Below are 10,712 nucleotides of genomic sequence, written 5' to 3' on the forward strand. Positions count from 1 at the left end.
AAATTGGTGGGCAAATAATTGGCTTTTTAACAACAGGTATTAAGACAATTGGCTATTTGCTTAGGAAAATGAAGTAAAGTACCTTCATTATATTCCCTCACTGAAATAAATTGCAGGTGACTTCAGAGCTGAGTATAAAAATAAAACCATAAAAGTATTAGAAGATAATACCGGAAAATGGATTTAGAACCTTGGGGGTATAGAAGACCTTTTTAAACATGACATAAAATACAAAAACCAAAAAAGGAAATGGCTGAAAAAATTGACTACATCAAAATTTAAAATATTTGTATGACCTAAGATACCTTGAAGTTAAAAGACAAACAAAAAACTGGGAGAAAATTACTGAAAAATATATCACAAGGAATCAATACATAAATTATGTAAAATTTTGCACATTAAAGGAAAAAACAGCTGAATAGGAAAATGGGCAAAGGATACAAGTGGGTAATTCACCAAAGAGGAAATAAAAGAAGGTGCCAATTTTTTTTGCCCATCAGATTGGCAAACAGGAAAAAGGTTAATTATAAGCGTTGGCAAGACTGTGGGGAAGTGACTACCTGCATTCCATGATGGTGGAGGTGTAAATTGAAACAACATGCCTACTGTGTTTGCAAATTTTACCAAATTGATGAGACATGGAGAGAAAAAAAAATCAGTTTGAGAATAGAGGATTTTAAGATGAATTTATCTGATACGGTATTATTAAAAATGATACCAACTCCCATTCGTAATACTAACAAAAACATTTTGTATTCGAAAGTATGTTTAGAATGATCTATTTAGAGAAAACAAAAAATTTGGTGGGTAACATACAAACCATATTGAATAAAAACTGATGCATTCAGGGAACCCTTACATTGTAAAGAAATTCCTTTGCCATAGGCAGATTGATGCAGTCCCGATCAAAATCCCAGAAGGGGGGTTATTTGGGTTTCCTGAACTGAACAATATTGTGAAATCAAAGATAACAAGTTGAAGTAGGTGATAGGTGGGCATGTTAAACAGTACCCGGGGAAAAAGAAGTGAAGGGCCCAGCAGATAGGAACCTGTGTAACATGGCAGCAAAGTGATGGCATCCTTGAGACTAGAAGGCAAACTTAGGAAGACCACCGGGAAGGAGTATTTGCTGGTGGGTTCCCAAGTCACACGGCGAGAGACACCCGAGCTCTGTTTGGTGGGTGCTCCATCTCCAAGCTCCTCTTGCCCTCTCTCACTCTGTCGGTCTGTTCTGCTGTTTCTCCTGCAGGTCCAAGCCTTGGCCGCTGCCAGTAAGTTTGAAGCCGAGCTGAGAGCTGAGCAGGAGGAGCGGAAGCGGGAGGAGGAGAAGAGGAGGCTCCGCAGGGCAGCCTTCCGGGAGCTCAAGGCAGCTTTCAGCACATAGTTGGTTGACCTTGACCTATATCCACAGCTGTGCCTCACAGATGCCCCAGGGAGAGCTGGCCGGGCATCCTCACCCCTTCTGACCCCTCACCCCAACCAGCCTCCACACCCACTGTCCAATGCAAACTCCTTATCCTCAGAGGGGTGGCAGGGGACGCCTCTCATCCCTGGGTGGGGGCCCCTCCTAGAGCGTCCTGGGAAAGGCCAGCTGCCCCCCCTTGCCTCTCTCCTGCCCACCTTCTTCTGCCCTTCTCTGTAGCCACAACGTGCCTTTACTTGGCAACCTGTACCTTTTTCTTGTCCCTGTACCCTTCCACATCAAAGAGTGGGAATTAATTTGTTGAGATACTTCTTTCTTTGGTGATCCTCAGTGGAGATAGTCCGTGGGGGGCCGTGATGTTAACATTGCCCATTTTCTTGGGTAATTCTCTGCACGGATCCCCGTCGTGTTCCCCTACCCTTTGTTTCCCATGCAGTTACCCTGTTGTCATCCTTAGCCTGATTCTGCCAGTTGCTTTTGCACCTTCCTCTGTCCTTTGATGCTGGTAAGGTTTAAGGCGGGCCAGGCTGACCACTGCCAGCCCCCTCTCCAACAGAGGGCGTGACATGCCTCTGAGATGACCGAACAATGAAGAGATGAGACGTTCTGTTCTTTTCATCGCCTTTCCCATGCCCTCTAGCATCCCCGCTAGATCCACTCGGCACCTTTCCTTTCCTCCATTCGGGCCTCTCCCTTTTAGCCTTTTTCCCTACTCTTAAGTACCGTGCTACTTAACTGTAATAATGAAAGAGTAATTCAAGGTAACGTTGAGTAGAAGAATTCCTGTTAACGCTGACTCTACGCAAGTTACATTACAGTAGACGCCTGACATTCCCAAGCGACAAATCTAGAGCCTTTCAAAATCCCAAAACTCATGACCATCCTCATCCTGCAGTCAATTCCAACATCTGCCCCAAGGAGGTGAAGCTGTTCTTACCCCCAGCACAATGTTTATGTGTTGTGGGTTCATGGGGTTGCTCACATACCAGGGTTGTGTTTTTAAAAATAATCCCTGACATCATATTTATTCTCTTTTGTAACTGCTGTCTTTACAATAAAGAAAACATCTGCATTTCTACCTTACCGCTATTTCTTTTTATTATTTATTTATTTATTTTTAATTTTTTTTTCAAGGTGATTTATTTAGGTTTTTTTTTTTAAAGATTTTTTTTATTGGGGGAATTGGGGGAATGGGAACAGTGCTGGGGAATTGGGGGAAGGGGAACAGACAAGTTGCTGTCGTCTTGTTCTTCAGTCTAGTTGTGGAGGATGTTGCTTCACTGGCCCAAGTTGGCACCATCATTGCGCTCTTCTCTGGCTGAGGCAGATCAGTTGCCGGCTTCTGGACGGCTGCTCACTGCGGCTGCTGGCCGCTCACGCTGGCTGCTGGCTACACACGGTAGCCCATGGCAACCCACTGCCACAGGGACTGCAGCCTACGCCGTCGCCGGGGACTCATGGCAGCCCAGCTCCAGGTTGAGCTGTTGTTCAGCATCTTAGCTGTAGAGGGCAGTGTCACTGGCCCTCATATGTGGGATCCGAACCGGGGCCCTCTGGCATCCCAAGCAAGTTCTTAACCATCGCGCCACTCGGCAGGCCCTATTTAGGTTTTAAAATTCGTTTCTGAGAAGTTCAAAAGAGACAGGGTCTCGCTATGTTGCCCAGGCTGGAGTGCAGTGGCTATTCACAGGCGCGATCCCACTACTGATCAGCACAGGAGCTTTGACCTGCTCCGTTTCCGACCCGGGCCGGTTCACCCCTCCTTAGGCAACCTGGTGGACCCCCGCTCCCGGGAGGTCACCATATTGATGCTGAACTTAGTGCAGACACCTGATCGGCATAGCGCACTACAGCCCAGAACTCCTGGACTCAAACGATCCTCCAGCCTCAGCCTCCTGAGTAGCTAGGACTACAGGCGTGCGCCACCGCGCCTGGCCCGCTGTTTCTTTTTAAATAAAGCTGTGCAGATAGACGTTGCCATCACATCGTTGTGCTTATAATCTTCTGTGGATGGGTGGAGACAGAAGCGTGTTCTCTGTAGGGGCCACGTCCAGCCCAGGAGTCCCTGAAGTCAAGTTAACTAGACGGTTGGTTTTCACTTTGGGTGTTCTCAGTGCTGAGGTCATCTACTGGCTGCCGTCCCCTGTCCCATCACCGAGGATCCTTTCAGCTGCAGGTAAAACCTGTGGCTTAATTTCTTTTGCTTCCTAGACCCTTAAAACTCTGATGATGGCCACCTCTTTCCTATATATAATGCCAGGGTATATGGGGGACCTGGTAAAGACCCCTGTCCTCAGAGAATACACTTAGCTCCCCAGGGAAGATCATTTCTGTTTCTGCACAAACCCAAGACCTACAATTCTCAGGCATTTTTCCAGGTCAGGTTGTCACCCTCCAGCCTGCCCACCAGAGGCAACGGACATGAAAAAGGGATGGAGACACTTACCATCCCACCCGGCAACCATGCTTCTTGGTATTTATCCAAATGAGCTGAGAACATGTATCCACACAAAAACCTACACACGAATGTTTATAGTGGCTTTATTCATAATTGCCCAGACTCAGACGCAACCAAGATAGTCTTCAGTTGGTGAATGGATAAACAAATTGTGGTACATCCATACAATGGAATCTTAATTCAACAATGAAAAGAAATATTATTCAACGATAAAAAGAAATGAACTATCAAGTCACAAAAAGATATGGTGGAAACGTCAATGTAAGTGAAAGAAACCAATCTGGAAAGGGTATATACATACCGTGTAATTCCAACTACATGACATTCTGGAAAAGGCAAAACTACGAAGGCAATAAAAAGATCAGTGGTTGCCAGGGGTTGGGGTGAGAGAGGAGGGACAAATAGTTGATGCACAGAGGATTTTTAGGTAATGAAACTATTAACCCTGTATGATACTGTAATGGTAGATACATTCATTATACATTTGTCAAAACCCATAGAATGTACAACACAAAGAATGGACCCTAATGTAAACGATGGACTTCAGTTAATAATAAGGTATCACTATGGGCACATCAATTGGAACAAGTGTACCGCACACTAATGCAAGAAGTTATAATAACAGGAAATTGGAGGGGGAGGGGGAGAGAGGTTTGTGGGAACTAGACTTTGTGCTAAGTATTTTTATCAACTTAAAACTGGTCTAAAAAATCAAGTCTATTAATAAAAAAAAAAAGAGAGAGAAAGAAGAAATGGAGACAACAGTGTAATTACCTCCAAGATCCTTTTGCCTCTCTGGACACTTAGGCCCATGTGAGAGCCAAAAACTTGATTGCAATGATAGAAAATGTAACACAAAGGACTTAAGACAAGAAAGGACAAATATGGGGCCATGTAACTACGAAGACCAGGGACAGGACTTCTTAGCCCCTTCTTGGTCACGAAGTCCTGCAGACGTCGTTTCTTTCTTGCCTCTCACCTACAGTTCCCATCCTCCCTTCTCCATGGCTTGGCTTTCATTGGTTCTTTCCTGGGTCTCTGCACTGGCCTCCTAACTGGTTTCCTTGCCCTCATTCTGTCTTGATTGTCCACTACAGCTAGTATAATCCTTATAAATTGCAAACTGTTCCTAACATCTCCAATTTTTGGCTTCCCACTTTCAGGATCTGGCCTCTACTTACCTCTCCTGCCCCATCTCTTGTCTCCCTCCCCTCTCTCCTTTCAAACCATATACTCCATGTATGCACAATGCCCAGCAGTTTCTAGAAGGTACCACTCCTCCAGGCTTTTGCACTTGGTGTTTCTTCTGCCTGGCACTCCCTCTCTCCCTCCCGCTACTGGCAAACTACTTCTCGTTGATCTTCAGCGATGATCTTCAGGAAGCTTTCTTGATCCTCCCAGGCTAGAGGTGCCCCTTCTCGGGGTTCCCATTTTGCCCTGAATTTTTCTCTATTGTACTCCTAATGGCTTTATGCAGCATCCTTCTCTTTACTTCTCTTCCTCCTCTTTTGGACTATGAGTTCTTTAAAGGGCGTGAACTCTGCCTAACCCACTGCTGTAGAACTAGCACACTGCCACGTGGCAGGGATCCCTTGTGTGTTCATTTCACAAGGACATCCCAGGTTTGTTGGAGCAGACAGAGACAGGCAAGGGAGGCCCACTCCCACTGACTGAGGGACCTTCTAAGCACCCTAAATTAGATGGGAGCCTGGCCGGAGGGGAGAGCGCTGCAAGTGAGGACAGCAGAGATTGTGGGGACATCATTTTCAAGAAAAAGTGATGAGTCCACTCCAGAGGCCTCCTTTGACTAAACAATAGGGAAAACAAACAAATCAGTTCTGCCCCTGCCCCTGGAGGCTGTATGATGTTATGGGATTTGGAGTCAGATACTAGGCTAGTTAACTGAGCCTCACTGAGCCTGTTTACTCACCTGTCCAGTGGGGATGATGATTGTTTACCTGGCAGATTCCATGCCTGGCATATATTTAGTGCTCAGGGCATATCAGTCCCCTCTCTGATTTAGGGTACAAATCTGAGTGGCACTGCTCTCTCCACTAACAAATCTGTCCTGCTTTGTCATTCACTTTCACTTTTCTGCATCCTTCCTACCTCATCACTCATTCTTTTCCAACCCTCTGTTCTCCCTGCTCCGTAGACACTTCCAGTCATTAATTCAACGGTCTTTCCCCAGCCCCAAACTCCTTGATAACTCTGTAAACTTGACATTGCCAATCAATATGTTCCTCCCTCTCTTCTGAAACTGGCTCCTGCTTCTAACCTGGTCCTACCTGTAACTTATCTGTCCACCAGCTACGCCTTTCCTCTCAAGAGCCTTCCTTCTTCGTCCATACTTTTCCTCTTGGCAGTTGCTGGTGATGGGCGTTTCCCCATGATTTCAAGGATCTCCTCGCTACGACTCTCAGGTCTGTAGCTCTGAACCCTTCTAGTCTCCTTCATTTCAAATGGTCTCTTCAGACCTTTAGATGATTGCATTATTATAGTTTGCTAGGGCTGCTGTAACAAAGTACTACCAATTGAAATTTATTGACTCACAGTTCTGGAGAATAGAAGCTAGAGATGAAAGCATGGTCAGGGGCGATTCCTTCAGAGGGCTGGGAGGGAGACCGTTCCAGCCTCTGTTTTAACCTCTGTAGTTTGCTGGCCATCTTTGGCTTTCCTTGGCATGCAGAAGTGTCACCTGATTCTCTGCCTTCCTCTGTACATGGTGCTCTCCCTCTACATGTGTCTGCGTTCAAATTCCCCTTTTTTATAAGGACACCAGTCATACTGAATTACAGCCTACCCTAATGATCTCATTTTAGCTTGATTATCTCTTAAAGATCCTCACTCCAATAAGGTCACATTCTGGGGTACATTCTGAGGTTAGGAGGCCAGCATATCTTTTTAAAAGGACACAATAAGATCCACAATGGTGACATTCTTCTAGTCACTATTGCTGTGTAACAAATTATCCCAAAATATAGTGGCTTGAAACAACCGTTTCATTATGCTCATAGATTTGGATTAGAAATTCACACAAGGCGTAGTGAGGACGCTTGTCCGTGCTTCATGATGTCTTGGGCTTGGACGCCTGGGCGTGACTGACAGCGGGAGCTGGAACCACCTGGTGGCTTTTTCCACTCACATGCCTGGTTGTTGACGCTGGAACTTCAGGTGGGGCTGTTGACAGGGGCAAAGATAAGGGTCTCTCCATGTGGTCTGGGCTTCTTCACAGAATGGCAGCCTCAGGGCATTTAGATTTACTAGATGGCAGCTCTTGCGTCAACAGAGACTGAGTCAACAAGGAGGAAGCTCTATCACCTTTATGTTCTAGCATTGGAAGTCACCTCCTTTACTTCCACCACGTTGGATCAGTTATAAGGGCCAGAGAGGAGGGAAAGCAGACTCTACCTCTACACAGGGAAGTGACAAGGTTCTAGAGGAGTACGTTGGATGGAAGATATTGTTGCTGCCATCTTTAGAAAAACATAGCCTCTCATAGTTGATCACCTGTGTTTATTACAAATTAAACTCATTTCAGGTAAAACTCCTTGCTTCCCTCTCCCCCTAAAAATGTCTTATTCTCAACTTCTCTGTTTCTATCAATGATACAATAAAGCTGAAACTTTATTATCTCTGACTAGGGCAGGCATCAGTCTACTGTTATAATTTTAAAAACCACTATTTAATGAAACATTAGAGAGACAGTGAATTAAAAGAAAAGAGGAAAACACCCTTCCTGAGGAGTAAATAATCAAGAATTTATTTGATTCTATAGGTATTTATTGAGTGTCTACTGTGTGCCAAGACAATGCGAGCTGCTGAGGATACAAAGTCGAATAATGCAGTATGTGTAATGGTTAAAAACATGGGGTGTTATCAGCTTTAATCATCATCATCATCATCATCATCTTCACTTAAATTCAGTTCCTCTCTCTGGAAGTTGATAGTTTAGGGATAAAAATATGGCTAAGGCACTCTGAAAAACAGTTTGGCAGTTTCTGATAAAGTTAAACAAGCATACATAACCAGCAATCCCATTCTAGGTATTTACCAGAGTGAAATAAAAACCAATGTTCACACAAATACCTCCATGTGAATATTTATAGCAGTTTTATTAATAATCTCCCCAAACAGGAAACAACCCAAATGTCCCTCAACTGGGGAGCACATAAACAAATATAGTGCATACATCCAATGAAATACAATAAAAAAGAAGAAAGTACTGAAACATGCAACAGGATGGCTGATTCTCAAATGCATTGCTAAGTGAAATAAACCAGTCTCAAAAGGCTACATACCCTATGGTTTTGTTTATATGACATCAGAAGGCAAACCTATAAGGATAGAAAACAGAACAGTGGTTTCAGAGGCTGGGAGTGGGGGTTAGGGCTGTCTACGAAGGATCATTGGGGGGACTTTTGTGGGTAATGGGACAATTCTGCACCTTGATTTTATTTGTAGTTACACATACCTGTATATATTTGTCAAAAGTTGCAGAACTGCACACTAAAAATGCTAAATTTCACTGTATAAAGGAAATTATATCTTTATATATATTTTATATATACATAAATATGTGTATATATATNCCCCACAAAGGAAATGGTTTGAGGAAGAAAAGTTATAAAAAAGTGATGGGTTTTAGTGTTAAGTCTAAGGTGACTTCAGGCAAGGGGAATGTATGCCCTTTCATTTGAAGGGCACGATGTTGCAAATAGTTTTTCTGTTTCCGTCCTGTTGGACAGAAGTTGGCCACACCTGGTTGCACGGGAGGCTACAAAATGCCTTTTTTCCTGGGGTTCCATGCGCTCAGCTGTAATTCTACTAGGAAAGATATTGAGGGTCATGGAATAATCTATTCCACACATGTCCATGGCTGAACCAATGAGCAAGGGCTGGAATATCATTACCCTGATTGGGCTGTCTCCTGGAGCCTCGGGTCGGGGGTCATCTCTCCTAAACCCTGGCCCGTGTGCCAGGGGAACATCTCATAGGAAAGCAGAACGGTGAAAATTGATACTCCATGGACACCCAAGCACACAAACCGCAGGAGCTGTCTTCACTAGATACCAGGTAGAAACCATCAACTAGAGAATATTGACCAATGGTCGGACATAACTGTAACTGGACTGCGGGGAAGGAAGTAACCAGAGATATAAGGAAACCCTGGGGAAAATGCTATTTTGGAGGACAGGAGCAATTTTTAGAAGAAATCAAATCAGATGAGGCCAGAGCAGAGGTCTGGGGTCCAGCAAATGGTCGATGGAGATTTTTGAGAGACCAGGTTGATTGTGGAGAGCAGATTGCAATAGGGCAAGAGGTGAGCAGGATGGAGAAGAAAGAGCCCTGTTGGCTGACTTTTCTCTCGCAGGTTGGCAGAGGAGGCCTGGACAAAGTGGGGATGGCAGCTTGGTATCGGGAAAGAACTTTGGAGGTTTTTTTTGTTTTGTTTTGTTTTGTTTTAGCTTAGACATGATAGTGTTGACATGTTTTTAGGTCACGGAGAAGTGGTCCAGGGAGAAGGAAACATGAAGACAGAGTGGGGTGATTGATGGGACGAGGACTTGGAGGTCATAGAATCAAGAGAAGAGGTGGATTTTATAGCGGAGAAGAAGGACCCCAAGTGAAGGAATTGCAAGGGCTCCCAGCTTTCCTCTGACCTGGCTGGGAATGGTGGGCAGGTGGGGCGATTAACAAACACGTGAGTGTTGATGATGGGTCAGACCCTCTGCTGAGTGCTTTAGATTCATGTCTTAACTAATGCTAACACAAATACTTTGGAGGTCGGTGGTGCTGTCCCACTTTGCAGATGAGGAAAGTGAGGTTCAGACAGTGGTTTGTTGGTAAATGTTTAGCAACCGACTCTGTAAACAAAGTATATGTATGCTACCAATATATATATATATATCCATGCCTAAGTTTATTATAAATTTTACTGATATAAAGGATATGTAGCACATAATTTACAAATAATAAAATGTATACTACTCTTACTGTCAATTCCATATAGCCTATTGATTCTCAAAGAATGGCCCCTTGACTTTTGCTGCTTTATAGTTGTAGCCAGCCTATGGTTGCGACTAAGAATGTAATTCCAACATGAATGTTGGTTGATATTTTCTTTAAGTTGATTTATAAGGAAAAAGGGAAAGGACAGTGAGCTTCATTCATTCCTGCATGATGTGAGCAACTTCTTTGCTGAATTTGATAATAGTTTTCAAATGATGGAAGAACATTCTCTAAAAACTTTTTTGGGAGTTATTCATAATGTAAAGGCTATAGACACTATACATTGTTAAGTTCAATCTGCATTTTAAACATTTTTTCATCACTTTCTTTTTTTTTTAAAGAAATTTTATTGGGGAACAGTGTGTTTTTCCAGGACCCATCAGCTCCAAGTCAAGTAGTTTTTTCAACCTAGTTGTGGAGGGCACAGCTCCTTGGCCCATGGGGGAATCGAACTGGCAACCTTGGTATTATGAGCCTGCGCTCTAACTACCTGAGCTAACCAGCCGCCCCTCCATCACTTTCTTAAGAAAAGATTGTTTCGACAGTCAACGAAACAATAAACCAAGCCCTAGTTCATAGCATTTGTTGGTTTCCATGGTGTAAATACCCCTGGCAGGGTCACCTTCAGGCTACCAATGGGCTATTGCAGACATGGAGTTGGGAAGAGTCACAGTAGCATGTAGTCATATAGGATTTCCACCTTGGAGATAGAAGACATGTAGATAACCTCAAGAGCACAGATAATTGTAGAATGTAAAATAATCAAGGTGATGACTTTTTAGTACTTGTTACTTTTGCTTTTAATATAATTCATGTAAT

At 43.8% G+C, this 10,712-nt stretch overlaps 1 protein-coding gene across 1 annotated transcript in view; it reads left to right on the plus strand.

Annotated features, from left to right (window-relative positions):
* The window catches only part of EFHD1 (EF-hand domain family member D1), a 44,691-nt gene extending 42,201 nt beyond the window's left edge, over positions 1-2,490 (plus strand). Inside the window, exon 4 of the mRNA XM_019630174.1 lies at positions 1,250-2,490. Coding sequence (XP_019485719.1) covers positions 1,250-1,384 — 135 coding nt within the window. The 3' untranslated portion in view covers positions 1,385-2,490. The remainder of the gene's footprint in view (positions 1-1,249) is intronic.
* Positions 2,491-10,712: the final 8,222 nt, after the last annotated feature.

Source organism: Hipposideros armiger, unplaced genomic scaffold (assembly GCF_001890085.2).
Source record: "Hipposideros armiger isolate ML-2016 unplaced genomic scaffold, ASM189008v1 scaffold_17, whole genome shotgun sequence".
In the NCBI taxonomy this organism is placed as follows: domain Eukaryota; kingdom Metazoa; phylum Chordata; class Mammalia; order Chiroptera; family Hipposideridae; genus Hipposideros; species Hipposideros armiger.